An 18,007-nucleotide genomic window follows, 5' to 3' on the forward strand; every position below is an offset into this window, starting at 1 on the left:
CCATGTACAAGAAACATTCCAAAACAATAAGTGAAGGCAGGAGAAAAACTAAACTATATCTACTTTATCTAAATTTACTATAATTAATAAAGTTAGCCTGCATTCATCAATTAAATGTTTTTCTCCTAAAGTTACTTCAAAAATTACAGGAAGTATTAATTTTATAGAAAGCCACTTTGGTAGCGGTTAAGGCATCAGGCTAGAAACTGGTAGATTGTAAACTCTAATCCCACAGTAGGCACAAACCAACTGAGTAATCTTGAGCCACTCACTTTCTCTTATTCCTAGGAAGGAAGAAACTGCTAACCACTTTATTTATTTGTTTGTTTGTTTGTTTATTTATTTATTTGTCAATCGCTTACAAGATAATAGGTATAAGTATAAACATAGTTATGAATACATGAAATGGATACATATAAGAAAAATAAAAAGAAACAATAGGATAGGGATGGTAAGCACATTGGTGCGCTTATGCAGGCCCCCTACAGACCTCTTAGGAAAGGGGTGAGGTCAATAGTAGACAGTCTAAGGTTAAAGTTTTTGGGGTTTGGGGAAGAAACTACAGAGCGAGGTAGAGTATTCCAGACATTGACCACTCTGTTGCTGAAGTCATATTTTCTGCAATCAAGTTTGGTGCAGTTAACTTTGAGTTTGTATCTATTGTGTGCTTTTGTATTGTTATAGTTGAAGTATTCATTGATAGGTAGGACATTGCAATGTATGGTTTTATATACTATATTTATATCAGACCGAAGGCGGCGTAGTTCTAGATTTTCTAGGTCTAGAATTTCGAGTCTGGTGGCATAAGGTATTCTGCAATGAGTAGAAGAGTGGAGAACTCTTCTTGTGAAATATTTCTGGACTTTCTCAACTGTGTTAATATCAGATATGTAATGTGGGTTCCAGACTAATGAGCTGTATTCAAGTATTGATCTAGCAAATGTTTTATATGCTCTAGTTAGTAGTGTGATATTACCAGAGAAAAGGCTACATAGGATTAGGTTAACAACTCTGCCTTTTTGGCTATGTAGTTGCAGTGGGCTCTAACACTTAGATCATTAGAGATGAATACTCTAAGGTCCTTGACAGAGTTTGGATCCTCAACAAGGTCTTGACTATTTAGCTTGTATTTTATTTTCTGATTTTTTTCTGCCAATATGTAAGGCAGAGCATTTATTTGTTGAGATTTGAAGTTGCCATTTGTTTGACCATTCTGATACATAGTCAAGATGTTTTTGAAGGGTAGCAGAATTATCTGTGGTATTGAATAGCTTTACATCATCAGCGAAGAGAACGCAGTTGCTCTTAATATGATCACAGAGGTCATTTATGTAGAGTATGAAAAGAATTGGTGCTAGAACACTGCCTTGGGGGACACCACTGTTGACAGGTACAGAACTTGATAGGATGCTCCCAATTTTGACCATTTGTTGTCTGTTTGCCAGGAATGCTTCTACCCAGTTATGCAGTTGTCCAGAGATACCATAAGATTTTAGTTTTAGTAGTAGTTTGTCGTGTACCACTGAATCAAAGCCTTTACAGAAGTCTATATAGATTGTGTCTATTACTTTACCCTGATCGAGTTGTGTAGTCCATGGCTTGTGACCATAGTTTTGGCAAGGAGCTGGTCCTGAAAGATTTTTCAAAGATTCAAAGATTTTTCAAAGACTTAGAGGTTCTGCTATGGCAGTGGATAGCTTTTTTAAGAAGTAGGCACATATTCTGTCTGGTCCAATAGATAGAGATCGTTTTAGATTATGTAGTGCTTTTTCAACATTGTCTTCTGTAAAATCGATATGTATTAGATCATTGTAGTTTTCTGTGGTTTGGTTAGGAAATACTGGGCATGATCCATTGCTGTTTACAAATACTGAGCCAAAGAATGTATTAAAGAGGTTGGCTTTAATAATGTCGTCATTGCAGTCTTTACCATTAGGTCCTTTCAGGGGTGGGATGGACCTTGATTCTTTTAGTTTGTTGTTTACAAAATTGTGGAAAGCGCGGGTGGAATTGATGCATAGAAGGTTTTCCTCTTTTTTAATGTGATAATTAGTGTAGTCAGTCTTTATCTGGTGGCACTTCTGAAAAATCTTCCCAATAGAATTACAGGGTATTGTCTAGGCCAGGGGTCTCCAATCTTTTGGACCTTAGGGACCACCAAACTCACAATTTTAAATCCTGCGGACCATTAATATGAATCTGGCATGCAGCTAGCTGAAGGGCCTGGACACCCACTGACAGGATGGAGTCCTTCAGGCATTTAGCTTGGCTGCCTGTTTCTGCAACCTTAAATACTCAAAGAGTCATTTAGACCCATTTCCCACAGAAAACAAAACAACGGGATCTCTCATTTCTCTTTCTCTCTCTTTCCCTCCCCCCTCTTTTTCCCTTTCTCCCTCTTTCTCTTTCTCTTTCCATCCATCCATCCATCCCTCTCTCTCTCCCTCTCCCTTTCTCCCTCTTTCTCTCTCTCTTTCCCTCCCACCCATCTCTCTTTCTCCCTTTCTCTCTCTTTCTCTGTCTCACTTTCCCTCCCTCCCCCTCTATCTCATCTCTCTCTCCCCCTCTTTCTCCCTCTTTCTCTCTCTTTCCCTCCCTCCACCCTCTCTCTCACTTTTTCCCTTTCTCTTTCTCTCTCTCTCTCTTCCACCCCCTCTTTTTCTCTTTCTCTCTCCCTCTCCCTGGTGCTGCGTGGTGAGAATCTGATGTCTGTAGGCCGATGAGCCATGTGCTGAAGACCAGATGGTTGGCAGGGAGGTGGAACAACAGAGATGATATGGGTGGCGGATGGACTCATAAGCTTGGGAGATAGCGGCATCGGAGCCCTTCCCGGGTATACACTGGCCTGTGAGGGGGTGGAGGTGGGGGGAAAGGAACCTCGAAACTGGTGTTACCTCCTGCCTCCACATATCGAGGAGGTCGAGTGGCTGCCAGCCGTGCCCTCAGGTGAAGATGTTGTGAGGGGGAGGCTCAACCCCTTCCTCTCCAGAGCTGCTCTTCCTCCTCACAAGGGGGAGGCTCAACCCCTCCCCTCCAGAGCTTCTCTTCCTCCTCACCAGAAGTGCTCACACACACAGTGCTCACTGCCCCTCTGGCACCTGACAAGGCTTCTCCTTCCTGCTGGGCGTGTGAGCGGGAGTCGAGCCTCCCCCTCGCAACATCTTCACCCTAGGGCAGGGGTGGGCAAACTACGGCCCGCGGGCCACATCCGGCCCGTTGGTCTGTCCAATGCGGCCCGCTCCTGAAAAAAATCGCTGCCATTGGTCTGTCCAATCCAGCCCGCCCCTGAAAAAAAATCGCTGGGCGTGGCGTAATTGCCCTGTGCCGCGTGGCCCCCAAAGCTGCAAAACAGTGCGGAGCGATCTAGGGATAGAAAAGAAAAGAAATTTGCAAAGGCCTCGGCTGGGAATTGAAATCACCTTCGAGTGCGACCTCTCCGAAGGTGAGTCCCGCCGATCCCCCTTTTTTTCCGGGGCTTCCAGGCTTAAACTTTGCAAAGGCAAAGCTTGCAGGCTGGAACGTCTTCCCGCCGAGGAGCGGGAAGGGTTCCACCCGGCGGGCGGGGTGGGCTGCTTGGAGCCACCTAAAGCTAAGCCGCTGCTGGTGGAGCTTTGCCCTGCCTTGGTGCCCCATTTCCCGGCTTGGCGGTCCTGCTCGGGCGGCACTTTAAAAGCCTGCTCCCAGCACCCGAGCAACTTCCCAGCAACTTTCGGCCGTTTTAACTCGCGGGCGCTCGTGCCTGGCCCCGAGCCGTGCGGCAGAGGGGAAGCCGGTGGACAGGCAGGCTGCTTGGAGGAGCGACCGGCGGTGCTCCAGCAGCAGCAAGAGGCAGTTTCGCCCGGGCTCCACTCAGGTGTCCGGCTGGGGCTGTCAGGAGTTACTACCGCCGGCGCAGCTCCGTGAGGCTCAGTCCCACGTTGCCTTGGGAAGGAAAAGGCAAAACCAGGAGCCGCTGAGCCTGAGCCTCGGTGCTGCTGCTCCCGTTGCAAAGCACCGCCGCGGCTCTTCCTTTTTGCCTTTCCCTTCCCAAGGCAACGCGGGACTGGAGCAGCGAGCCGTGCACGGCGGTAGCAACTCCTGACTCAGAGGGCCTCCGGGGGGGGGAGCCTCCGAGGGAGGGGAAGGAGGAGAAGAGGGGGGGAAGGGGGGGCATTCCCAAAAAATCTTGTGCTGACCCGGCCCGTCTGTCAAATTTTAAAAGTCAATGCGGCCCCCGAGCCAAAAAGTTTGCCCACCCCTGCCCTAGGGCATCACAGGCAGCCGTGTCCTGAAGCTCAGGAGGTCTGCGCTCTTCCCGCTGCTGCTCAGCCTCCTCGATGGGCTGAGGCAGGAGGCAGCAGCCATGACACGGGTTTGCTAGGGAGGCTGCAGGATTGCCCCACCTCCCCGCCAGCCATCTGGTTTTCAGCACGCTGCAGCCCACCAAAATTTTCTCACGCCCACCAGTGGGCTGCGGCCCACCAGCTGGCGACCATTGATCTAGGCAGTCTCTGAGAATTGGAACAATTGAATTTAAAAAACAACAACAACCTTCTGGATCTTATTCGAAGGCTTTTATGAACTGCATTTAACATTGGATTGTAATATATCCAATTGTAAAAATCAGAAATCCCAAGCAGAACTCCAATCCTTTCTTATTTTATGTTACTTGTATTTATTTTTAGACATTTATAACTAAAACCTATCTTTAGTATAAAATGTGGAGCATACAAATCACTCAATACTTTAGTTCCTGGTTCGGATTACCACCAGGAAATCTTACGTAAAATTATTAACAAATAATAATGTGTTTAGCTCCAAAAGTGATATAAGACGATTAGCACTCACACAATTTAGTCAGTTGTGTGAGCACAGCCAGCATGACTTGTAAGCCATAATTAATAGGTTAGTGCAGCATCTCTGTGCGGTAAAGCAACTAACAGGTGTTTTGCCTGCATTTGACACAGACCTGCAATTTTTTGGTCTCTCTTTTCTCTCTTTTGGATTGCGAGCATTAAAACACAGACTACTCCCATTCTCATCATTATCTCTGATCCACTGAATGATTTAAAATCAGTTGATACACCATGATAAAGTGGTGCAATTTCAATGACACAATTTTGTTGCAAGGGTAGGCGAATTCACTCTTATTCTAACCTAATATATCCAACCTCTCTCAAACAGTTAAAAACAACCAGGCAAAAAAAACAACCCATCCAATACTGCCTCTTCTGCTAATGCCATCTCACCATTGGACAACTGTCTTCTGCAGTCCTCTAGTTATTTGGAATACAGAAGTTACAGCCTGTGATCTGTAGAAGTGGTGTTCCTTGGATTGGGGGTTTGCATATGTAGAACAACTTTGTATAGGAAACCTTTTTCTTCTATTTTATTTGTCATTCCCTTGGAATCCTGATTTATACATGAGAGAACATTGTGTATGAATTACTGAATTACTGAAAATAAAGTTATTGCTCATGTAGTGACTTGATACCCAGATAATTTTTTAGAATTTTTTAACCAATGAAGTCCAAAATGAGTGTACAAACATTTAGAGTTATATGTATAGTACTGTATATAAAGGTATAATCCCGAAATTTCTATAGTTCTGCAATTTCTTTCTGAGACAACAGGTGGCACTCTGGATCCATGCATTAGGTCTAAGGATGTTTAGTTTCTCCCTCCCCCTTCCCTCTTTTAATAGTTTGTTTGATTCATGCCATTTCCCTAACATTGGAACTGTGCAGAGGAATTAAACACATACCATGCTATAGTCATGTAGTTTACTTAGTTGAACTGCAAAGGAGTATTTATAAATATTCTTGCAAGGTTAAAAGATAGTTATCTTCAGGCTGAGCAAACAGCTTGTCCTAAATCAAACTTGACAGCTTTAAGACTTGTGGACTTCAACTCCCAGAATTCCTCTTCCAGTCATGTTAGCTCAGGAATTCTGGGAATTGAAGTCCACAAATCTTAAACTTTCCAGGTTTGAAGACTCTTGTTCTAAATGTAACATGGAAATGGATTTCCATTATTTTTGTTATATTATTCCCCCACCCCTCTAGTTTATAGCCCTGGAATTTCCTGACAATCTCTTTTATCCGACTACTAATTGAGCCTAGGTTTTGAACCTAGCAAGATCAGCCAGATGCTGCAGGCAGGCAGGCAGGCAGGCAGAAGATAAGATAGATAGACAGACAGATAGGTGAGAGACAGACTCTTCAGTTACCAATTTCCCAATTTTTTTTAAAAAAAATGTTATTAGAATCATAGTATTGATGGGTTAATGTCCCTGGAGGGAGGTGGCTTTATAATTTTTCTCCTTTTTTTCAATTTCTAAGAATATTTTTGAAGGATAAAAAAGAAGCACTTAGCTTATTGAAGGCTCAATAGATTTTTTTTATCTTTTATCTTTTACACGTAAAAAAAATCATGTTGTTCCATGGCATGCATTTAGGAAGAACTCTGGGATTGCAAAAAGGAGATCGCAATTACATGCCATTTGTGTGTTGTCGTCAGGCCCTCAATGATTTCTAAAACTGCACTGTTGAAAATTGAGAATAGAGTTAATTTTTTTGTGGAGACTATTTCTAGAACTCCATGCAGATCTATTCCATTCATCTTCCCTTTTTCTCCCCACCCCCAACCCAGTTGCTATTATACTCAATGCCTTCCTGGGCAGTCTTTTAGGGATTCAATTTCTTTTTTCTCTCCCTGCCTTCTCTTTTTGTATGCCTGCAAGTTTGGGAATTTTGTTAACCTGATCTTTATCGGGTAATTCTATTTTATTCTCCCTTTGTTTCTGGATTAAGTGTTTGGCTAAATAAATAATGTTTTGGTCTGAAAACCAGAAATGGAAAGATATATCCTATCTGTTCATAAGTATCTTATTTAAAGTCAATATCTAATTATCAAAATAATGTATTTGTTTTTTTTTCAGATGTCAGTATCTTTAACATTGTATTATAATAGTTAAAGGATCTAAAGCAGGGGTGTCAAACTCAATGCCTGGGGGCCAGATCTGATTTGCAGGATGCTTAGATCTGGCCCACAGGGTTGCCTTGGAAACAGCGAAGGATTGGCCTGCAGTGCCTCTGTCAGCAAAAATGGAGCTCTGGAGGGCCGCAGGTGGCTCTCCTGACTTCCGTTTTTACTGGCAGAGGGTTGCAAGAGGCCATCACAGCTGAAAACAGAACATGCAAGTGCCTGAGTTCCATTTTCACTGGCAGATCGCTCAGGCCGCCACAGGTTATTATTATTACCTTTATTGTCAGAGTACAACATGTGTACAATGAGATTGGCTGAGCATCCCTTCATGCACCCCCCCCCAACACAACTCACAGTGAGGACAGAAGTCCCTAACCCAGTCCCAATCTTATTACACTATGTGACCTTGTTGCACAACGCACCGGCTCCACAAGTCTATCATACTATGTTGACATGAAGTTATTTTCCATTCAGAAGTCTGACAGCCCATGGGTGGAAACTCTTCTTCAGCCTGTTGGTGCAGCTGGCTATGCTTCTATATCTCCTACCCGATGGAAGGAGAGTGAAGAAGTGCTGACCAGGATGTGAGTCGTCCCTGAGAATTTTCCTCATTCTTCTAAGGCTGCGAGCCCTAGCGATGTCATCTAGTGGTATCAGGGAACAGCCCACGATGTTTTGTGCTGTGCTCACTACCTTCTGTAATGTCTTTCTATCCATGGCTATCAAGCCAGCATACCACACCGTATGTGAGGACGCTTTCTATTGTGGACTGGTAAAAGGAGGTCATCAGTCATTGTTCCACTTTATTCTTTCACAAGACCCTAAGGAAATGGAGTCTCTGTTGGGCCTTTCTGGCCACCTGGGTTGTGTTGATTTTCCAGGTAAGATCTTCACTGAGGTAGACTCCCAGGAATTTAAAGTAGGAAAAACTCTACACACAGCCCCGCTCGATGTAAAGTGGGATGGGTTCCTCTCTCTTCTGGAAGTCTAACACCATCTGCTTTGTCTTGCTGATGATCAGGTGCAGGTTGTTTTCTAGGCACCATGCAGCTAATTTTTGAACCTCCCCCCTGTACGCTGTTTCATCTCCACTTGCAATGAGACCCAATATGGTAGTATCATCTGCAAACTTTAATGAACACAGTGGATGGGTCAGACGATACACAATCATGTGTGTACAATGAGTACAGTGAGATGTCCCTGACATGAGTGATGTTGAGTTGGCCATGCCCCCCCGACCATGCCTCCCCCAGGTCAAACACAACCCTGATGCTGCCTTCAATGAAATAGTGTTTGACACACCTGATCTAAAGTCTTGATGAAAAAGTAAACTGCTCTTTATTTTTTTCTAAATGTATTATTTCTCTGCTACTTTTCCAACCAGAAAACAATGGTTTGGGAGAGATTTGTTCTCCATCCATTGATTGCATGCTGTGTTTTCCATAGAGATTGTGCATTTTCCACAATGTAATATGCAGTCAAGCCATTATGATAATGTACTTAATGACATCTCTTCTAGGCACATGGATTACTTCAAGATGGTTGTTTTTAAAAAGTGTATGTATTTTAATGTTTTAAAAAAAGTGTATGTATTTTAATTGAATCTGCTCAAGAGCTGATAGTATGTTGCATGCCAAACTATTTTTCTTCAATTTCATTTATTTTGTTTCAGTTTCATTTATTTGTAGGTATATGAGAATTAAGAAACATGGTGAACCCAGTGGTTACAATGCAGCAGTGCAAGTTAACTCTGTCCACTGCCAGGAATTTGATCCTGACTGGTTCAAGGTTAACTCAACCTTCAATCCTTCTGAGGTTGGTAAAATGAGGACCAGATTGTTGGAGGCAATATGCTGACATTGTAAACCACTCAGAGAATGCTGTAAAGAACTATGGAGTGATATATAATCTAAGTGCTATTGCTAATCTATATGAAATTAGATAAAATTGACAGCTTGCTGATGTGCATGAACTTTTGAATGCAACATAAACTTATTTAATATCAGTATGCTGACCCTGCATTCCAAACATTGAGTTTGACTCCTGGGGACTATAAGGATATTATTTTCTTCTGGGACTATGGAAATGGATGTACATTACAGTCTACTTTCAGAATAGTCCCTTGGTCTCCTATCCAGTCTGTCTTTGCTTAGCTTTGTTAGGATTAGTAAAGGTGTGATTGTGTTATAATGTTCCAAGATTGATTCATTTGCCAGATGAATGAGTTTAACTCCTGGGGACTAGAAGAATACTGTTTTCTTCTGGGACTATGGAAATGGATGCCCATTATGCCAGCAAAGATTTTGCTTTTATTTTTCAGTCTAATATATAGTCTAGTTTCGGAATAGTCTCTTGGTCTCCTACCCAGTCTATCCTTGCTTAGCTTTGTCAGGATTAGTAAAGGTATGATTGTGTTATAATGTTCCAAGATTGATTCATTTGCAAGATAGTTCTCTGGTTAAACCTAATAATGAAATAATGCATCTGAGAATTAATCTACTCTTATTTTGAAATTAGGTTGAGACCAACTGAGAATTAATACATGCATTGATACATGAAAAATGATATGGTATAAATGTCCTTAGACTATGTCACTTCAGTGTTATGGGTGCTTTTAACAGTTCTTTTTACCTAGGAAGTTAACATATTAAGGTTATAATATTACAAACATATTACTATGTTAGCTTTCCATGGGCAGGAAACTTTTAATGCAAGGAACTTTATGGTTTTTACATTGGATTTTAATATGGTAAGCTAGCTAGAATAACCCAACTTAGTTGGGTGGTCATATAAATCAGTTTAATAAGTAAATAAATAAATAAATAATGTTTACAGCATGTGTGTTCTAAAATGTATTCCAATGTTGTGGATCTCTGATAAAAAAAATTTAAAATCCTTTGTTAAAGTAAAAATATTTTGTTTCATTCATCTATGTTTGGATGGATTTAAATAGGAAAGATTTATTTTCCTGTAGTTTTTGCTACACAGGAAGCTGAAAATATAGTGGGAAATACACTCATACACACTGGGAACATAGGCAAATCTTACTACCTTTTAAAGTTTTAATAGGCAACAAGAAGAGTTAAAAAGTAAATATTAAGTGCAGAATATCAATAGATATACTAAAGCAAGGAACTTTACTCATCAGTGATTTCTTTTGGAACACTGGACATGCTTTATTTCAATTTTTTCACAATTTATTTAAACATCTCACATATACAAAATAGGTACATTTATTTTTGTTGTTGAGAAATGATGATTCCTTTTTGGCCCATTGTAGAGAAAGAAATGAGAGTTAAAAACATGGACATTTGATGTTGAAGAAGAAGAAGATGAAGATGGGGTGTGGGAAGATATGATCCACATGCTTAATCTGATGGTGAGATGGGGCATTCTGAATTTATTCTCAGACAGATTGCAAATAAACAATACAACTTAATACAGAAAGGCAGGGATTGGTTGTTTTGTTTTGTTTTATTTTCCCCAAATGACTAGCACCATTAAATTTCAAGTATTGTAATATACTCTGTAATATTGAATCAGCACCTTTCTACTATGAATGGGTTCAAAAGCACCTCAGAACATATGTATAAGGATGTGGATCACACTTGGCTTAAAAGTGTATGAGGTAGTTCAAACCTTTGGAAGTTGTGGTTTTAAACTTCCTCTGTGGAAGATATTCAAAGGCCACAAATGGTGCAAACTTTCAGGAATTTTTTTATTTGGTTTTTTTTTATATTTTTGGTTTTTTTTTTTTTTACACAAAGGCTGACATTTTCCACAAAAATCTTGGTGACAAAAATCTTGTAAAACTTCTGATTCCTTTTGGGGCTGTATTAAATTGCATTGTATAACGTTCCCAAAAAAATCCTTTTCCTTCGTTTTCGCCAAAAGTTTAAGCAAGTAGATGAACAGAAGAATGGAAGGAGTCAGCTTTCAGTATAAAAAAGAAATGGCAAAGAGAGAATTTTTTTGTTTTGTTTTTAAGTTAGTTTTAGTTCATTCATTTGAAACAGACGGGGCCAACGTCCAAACGGAATTCTTGGTCAGCACCACCAATGTCCAAAGGTGCAATGTCAAGGAAGGGCAAACGAGAAGGCTTGTTTGTTCTGTATTCAATCACTGTTTTGCCCCATTCATTGGTCTTTCTCTGCAAGATAATGATAGTGAATCATTAAAAACATTATTAAGGCACCCATCAATCTGCTGTTATTAGAAATCAGTAAAGGCTTCTATGACATAATCCCTTGCACTGAATTGTGTTTCTATAAACTCACTCTTCTGGAGACCTCAACCTCTAGCCCAATCATGTCCCTTCTCACTGTTCCCCTCATAGTCCTGGGCTTTTGTCACTCCTTGATGACCTTCCCATTTCCAGTGGTTTGAGGGCCAAACCAGTCATTCTTGACGTTCTGGAGCTGCGTTCTCAAAAGGAGTGGCAGAACCAAAGTGGTCTGCAGTGATTAAAAGTTGAATTTAAGGCCTACTTTTCTATCAAGTCCCTGAATAAAATTATAATCAAAGACATTTACAAGCAGGAAGTAACATAGAACTTACAGAGCAGCCATCTTCGATAACAGTGAAAGTAAACCGGCCATTGCCTTCAGCTCGGAATTCAACATCATTGGAGCCCTGTAGCACCACAGCCTTCTTAAGATTGCCTGTTTCCTCATCCATATAAGCAATGCTGTTCTTGCAATGGTAAGTAATGTTCTGGGAAGCATGGTTAGCCAGTAGCCTCAGGAAAGCAAGTTGGGTAGCCATGTCCTTGGTAGACATACCTTCTGCATTATATTCAAACTGGAAAAAAATAAAATCAAATAAACTTATCACATACTCTGTGCTTAAATGGAATGCATGGTCATGTGAAGGTTAATTGCGGGAGAGGGGAAAGAATTAATTTTCATTGTAGAACCAGAAATAATCACAACTGATAGTTAGTCCAGGAAGTAATTAACTGCTTCCTAGAGAGAAACTGCATTCCAATTAACTCAATTTTTTCATATCCAGAAATAGGTTATTTGTTATAACTTTACTAGTCATTCCAAAGAGATAATCCATGCATTTATGAGTAATATGAATGGCACATGAAGAGAAACTATCTCCTTCCAGAATTTAGTGATCTTTCCTGAATCTATTTTTTTATTGATGTAAAAGCAATACCTCATCACAAAACATGTAACTGAGTTTAATGGATTCAATCGGGACATACAGTTCTGATAACTAGTTTGGACAACTTTAAACAAGATTTGAGAGGCAGATGTGTTTTCCTTAATCTGGCACTTTATACTTGTTAGATTATGACTCAAAATTCCCCAACAGCATGCTATTGGCATAAAGTCTGGCACAGGGAAGATACGGGTCTGCTTAAGGTAATTATAATAATTTATTTTGGGTAATTTATTTTCTGTATGTACATGTGTGTGTATTTGATTATGAAAGTTTTGTTGCTTATGTAGCCAGTATGACAGTAACCTTCATGAGAAAGCAATATCAACAGAAACATGCTGTTTGTAAACTACAGGTTTTTAATGGGGGGAAATTGAGCTGCAAGACAACAAACTAGAGTAGATGAGTTACATAGTATATGTAGATTAAGCTATTATAAAGACTATAAAGTATAGGTTAAAAATTTCCTCCAATATATGATTTCATATATATTAGAAGACATACAGAATGAACCCTACCTGAGTACCACCATTGATAGTTTCTCCAAACCAAACAAGTTTCCTCTCATCAGGTTGCTTGCCAATGTACCAGTTCTTGGCTGGGAAGTTTCCAGGATTAGCAGAGATACAACTCTCACCAGTGGAGAAATCGCAATATGCATTAATAGCATCCATTGTGCAGCCTTGATTAGGATCAATCCAGTAGAAACCTATTACAAAAACAGAAAAGGATTTAGGCACCTATCAGAGATCCATATATGCTTCAACTATTGGAATACCATGGATACAAATAAAGCAAAAAAAAAATCCTACTGTAAGGTAATATTCACTTAGTTATCTGTCTCTGATTACAACTTTACATTTAATTAATACCAATGTCTAAAAATAAGGAGGGAACTTGAAAATATAGATCTGTTGATTAGCATTTTCTTGAATATAATGTGTTGTTCAATTTTGTAATACGGTATTTTGATCTTTTTTTCTAATATAATAATCTGAAAGGTTTATAAAGTGCCATTTGAGATACTATGGAGATCCAGGTTAACTACATAGATAGACTATGGAGAAACAACTACTTTATAAATTTTAGTAGAAAGCCATTATTTTAAAAATAACAAATATGAAAACACTGCATTAAAAAACCTTATTCTGGGTGAATTAAATAAATGTGTTTACCGATGAAATCCCTGGAAGCCAGACACAAGTTGACATTGGAAAGCACCATGTTCATGAGAGACATTTGAATATACAGATGGAAAAACTCAATTGTCCAAATGTCTACTTTTTATGCACATTCAGTGAGTGAATTGATGGTTGTTTTGTTCTTGTTATGAAATGGGAAACTGCCATCCATAACATAACATGCTATTCATACCAGAGATGGTATGGTTAAATGGCACAAACAGATTTCCATTGAAAATATTATATGCAGAGGTTTATTGCTTTGAATGAATGTCCAGTTGCATTATTGATTCCAGTGGTATCTATACTAAGCTATGATCATGTGACCCAGTGGTGGGATTCAAATTATTTTATCACCGATTCAGTGGGCATGGCTTGGTGGGTGTGGCTTGGTGGGTGTGCTTTGCCTAAAGCTGGCCCGCAGCTTTCTCCACACCAGCTGAGACTTGCAGTGCCAATCAGCTTGAGAGGCTAAAGAAGAGAAAAGCGCAGGGGCGGCTGGGAGGGGCAATACTGCGCTTTTCTCTTAGTTTTCCTCTCAGTTGATTGTCAGGATTTTTTCCTCCTCTCAGCTAATCTTTGACTTTTTTTACTATCGGTTCAGCTGAACCGGGCCAAACCGGTAGCATACCACCAGTGATAATGTCTGAATAACATGCATCATTACATCATGATTCAAATAGTGTGATAACTAAAGACTATCATGATGTCTTTTGTGAGTATGCAAGTTACATCATTTGTGTGATGACTGTAAACATTAAGAATGCAACCAGTTATTTTTATATTGATTATTTGGCACTGACATACCATTGTTCCAATCAGGATGACTGAGTTTTAAGTCACGGCAAGTGCGAGCTGGATTCTTCTTAGAGCCTTCTGGAGTCAAGAGGGTCTCAATCTGATTGTTCAGGGTTTTCAGAGTGGCATCAACTTCGTAGTCCTTGGGTCTCAGAGATGGCTGATCTGCACGATAATATTCCATGTCGTAGCCAATTTCATAACCACCACCATTGGGGCCAGGTGGGCCAGGAAGACCAGGTGGTCCTGGTGGACCCTAAAACATAACAGTTGGAAGAAATAAAATCAGCTTGTTTAAACTTAATTCATCATGGTCATGCATAAGGTCCTATCCCAAGACTATCTAACCAGCTTAAATATAATCAGAACTGTAAGCTTTGGATAGAAAGATATATACATTGAATGAGTAATAATTATAATAATACATTTATACATGCCTAGGTTCAGAAATGGTCAGTGTTAACTAAACTGGAGAATAGTCCGATGAATGTACAAAATTCTTTATTTGGCAACTTGAAGAAACTGGAAGAATGTCTACAGTGGAAGCTGCATTATGTGACTTAATTTAAAATTCTGATTTAAATACTTGGAATGCCAGCTATCTATCTATCTATTTATATCATTGCATTGTTGTCATGCTTCAATTAAGCATATTTAGAAATCAACCTTTATGACAATGGAATAAAGCAATCTTCCCTTTCTTGGTATTCTCCATATGTTTTGGGGTCACAGTTCTTAAAATTCTCTCTTAATTCTCTCTCTTCTGGGAGCTGAAGCATACTAAGATGCTAGTCACCTATATATTAAGGAATCCAGCACAGCCAAAGGAACCTAGTCCCAGTGACATATATAGAGGAATGAGATTGCAAATTTATATACATTTATCTGGGAGTCAAGTTTAATTAATGAAGTAAACTTTAGAGTAACCATGCAGGTTATTCCAAAGTTATTCTGCTGTTCATTTTTTAAAAAATATTTTTTGTTACACTAACAATCCTTCAGACTTAGACTTACAGATGGTCCTTGGCTACCATGAGATCCTCGCACACCAGCAGGGCCAACAGCTCCAGGCAGACCATTGCGACCATCTTTCCCAGCAGGGCCAGAAGGACCGGAAGGACCCTAAAACAGGAACAAAGAACAAACCCAGCACTCAGTATGCTTCTGATGCAAGTAAACAACAAAACTGTGAGATAACATACCTGGTCATCTAAATGGACATTTCAACGCCCCACACAAAGAACATTTCATATGAACTTACCCTTGGGCCAGCGGGACCAGTAACACCAGAGGAACCTTGTTCTCCGTGATGACCCTGTTAATAGGAGACAAGATGCAAAATTATTGAAATTATAATTTCCTGCTATCTTCTTGTCCCTTCCATAACTGATAGATTCCAGAAATTGGGGGAAAATTACAATGGAGGAATCATTTTGACCAAGAATTGCTTTGACTGGGAAATTTGGCAGTGAGATACGAATACCACTGAACATATACAGCTTCTCCCTTCCTCATCATGAAAAGATGGCAGGAGCAGGATTTCTAATAGACTGGTTTGTTTCTTAGTTGGCTTGACTGAATTGAAAGCACCTATGACTCTATACATCACTAAAATCCTAGGAAATCAAAGAATCTTAGATAAATCTGTTGATCTTTATGGATCCAATGATCTGGAGCTTAAGATGCTTATTTTAAGTCACTATACTGAGCCATGAGTCACCTTGACATTCCTGATATATCCTGATATACAATATTCTTGTATGTGGTTGTAAATACGTGAACACAAACCTGTGTTTCATTCTCATAATGAAATGGCAAGCTCGAACAGGAAAGTTTATGTTGGCTTAGGAAGAGGAAAAAATGTGCAGAAATGAACTAAAGCTCTCACACAGAGCAAAAAAGAAGAAACAACAAAATTACTAAGCATTTCAGTGGACATTTAAAATGGTGACCATTTGCCTGAAGGATCCAGGATGGGAAAATGGAAGCTGAGAAGGAGAATGCATATTCTCCTTATCAGAGCACCTATACCTCCTTTAAAGAGTGGATCTGTTTCTGTTTAGGCCATAGTTCACATAGGTGTACTTACAGAGATACCAGGCAGTCCCTGAAGTCCATTATGTCCTTTGAAACCTGGCAAGCCTCTGGCACCCTTGTCACCAGCAACACCTTTCTCACCACGTGCACCTTGTGGGCCCTAATAAATAGAGTAATAAAGAGAGAAAAGTTACAAATGGAATTTTTCTGCTCTGGAAAGCTTGGAAGAAGTTTCAGAAATACCACCTTTATTCAAGTACAATCCCATTAACCAAGAACTAAAATGCATGTAGGTTCTTTCAATTTGCAAATTTCTGCAGACATTAGTTTGCACCAGTTTTGATTTTCCTTTTTTCTTGTTTTATTTATATCTTGGTTCAAACTACTATTAATAATTCCATTACTCTTCCTCAATTTGGTGTGATCTACAAGTATTGGACTACATTTCCAGATGGAGGATACAAATTGGGACCCAACCTACCCTGGAAATAGGAGCTTGGTGAAAGATGTTCTACGCCAACAAAGAAATCAAGTTCTTGGCTTGGGAATTATTTTTCTATACATTTATTTTGCATAGATGCTGTTCTATTTTGAGTTGCATCCCTGGTTATCTGCATTTGGACTTGCATTTAAAAAAAATTAAGCTTGATCTTTGCTTCTGTCTTTATCTTAGCATCCGCCTAAGCATCAGCAAAGTCTCATTGCTGCATGAATCTGCAGTATGATAAAGGAGTATTATGTTAAGTCTCCAAGGATACTCTTATGCCTTTATAATCCTAACTCTTTTCACCTATAGGGAGTAACCACTATTCTTCCCTCTTCTGGGTTTTCTCTACACCTTAATCCAAGTGAGGTAACCACAGTAAGAGATTCTAAAAAGGAGCTGTGGCAGCCTACCAGCTATTCTTCTTGCTGTCACATCTCTTTTTTTGTTGGAAAGATGTGATGTATAATCTCTAAACTACCTGAGGACACTGTCATATTGCAACTACCAGCCCAAATGACTTCTGCCATTACAATTGAGTTTCCTGACCTAGACAGTGAAATGGCTTGGACTATCCCTGCCTAGATATATCCACATTTCCTAGTCACTCAGTCATTTCTCGATCAGTCAGGCATCCCTCTGAATTATTTTTAAAACCTATGCCTTCATTCCTAGTCCAAAACAGAGTGTCTTCTTAAAAATACTTGACATGCATACAGTTTTTTTTAAAAAAAGACAACAACTATCCAATAATTATACTCACAGCAGGACCTCTTGAACCAGCAGGACCGCTAGGGCCAGTAACTCCAGCAGGACCCTGAAATTATAACACAGTGGAGATGTTGCTTATGGGCCATAGCAAATATCATATAACTACCTTAAAAGTGAATGTAATAATTTTGTATATTTCAGTTAAGTAAGGCAACAAATGATAACATGCCTTTCATTGGAAGTATGATGAGAAGATATGACTATAGGATAGAAAATGGATGAAATCCAAGTATCGTCATCATCATTTTTACCAATTTATCTCTTTTATCTCTCTTTTTACAGGACATAATAAGCCAAAGATGAATGTTAGGAATGATAGTCACCTAACAGTTGGGTTGGCAATATATAAACCAGGATAGTCATTTAATACTGTTGTATCTTTAAGAGAATGCTGTAATTGTGATTGGCTGAGGTTCCTCCAACGGCCATAAGATGGAGCCAGAAACCTGGTTTGCTCTCTTCTTGCATTTCCCTTTTGCCTTTTGCCTGAACGTAGTTCTGCTTGGATTACTGTGAGTCTTGCAAACTGTTAGCAAACTCCATTTACTGAACTTTGTTTATGATACTGGACTTCATTTTTGGATGATCCCTGGACTGATTG

The 18,007-nt window shown here is 39.7% G+C and overlaps 1 protein-coding gene across 1 annotated transcript in view; it reads right to left on the reverse strand.

Annotated features, from left to right (window-relative positions):
- Positions 1–10,665: 10,665 nt before the first annotated feature.
- Positions 10,666–18,007, reverse strand: part of COL1A2 (collagen type I alpha 2 chain) — a 48,170-nt gene continuing 40,828 nt past the window's right edge. Inside the window, exons 43-50 of the mRNA XM_026675677.2 lie at positions 17,399–17,452; positions 16,204–16,311; positions 15,376–15,429; positions 15,129–15,236; positions 14,124–14,370; positions 12,654–12,844; positions 11,524–11,766; positions 10,666–11,116 (exon numbers count right to left, since the gene is read on the reverse strand). Of these exons, the coding sequence (XP_026531462.2) occupies positions 10,970–11,116; positions 11,524–11,766; positions 12,654–12,844; positions 14,124–14,370; positions 15,129–15,236; positions 15,376–15,429; positions 16,204–16,311; positions 17,399–17,452 (1,152 nt within the window). The 3' untranslated portion in view covers positions 10,666–10,969. The remainder of the gene's footprint in view (positions 11,117–11,523; positions 11,767–12,653; positions 12,845–14,123; positions 14,371–15,128; positions 15,237–15,375; positions 15,430–16,203; positions 16,312–17,398; positions 17,453–18,007) is intronic.

The sequence above is a fragment of the Notechis scutatus genome, chromosome Z, assembly GCF_049901735.1.
Source record: "Notechis scutatus isolate UNSWTSFEM ecotype Mainland chromosome Z, rNotScu1.2, whole genome shotgun sequence".
NCBI classification, from domain to species: domain Eukaryota; kingdom Metazoa; phylum Chordata; class Lepidosauria; order Squamata; family Elapidae; genus Notechis; species Notechis scutatus.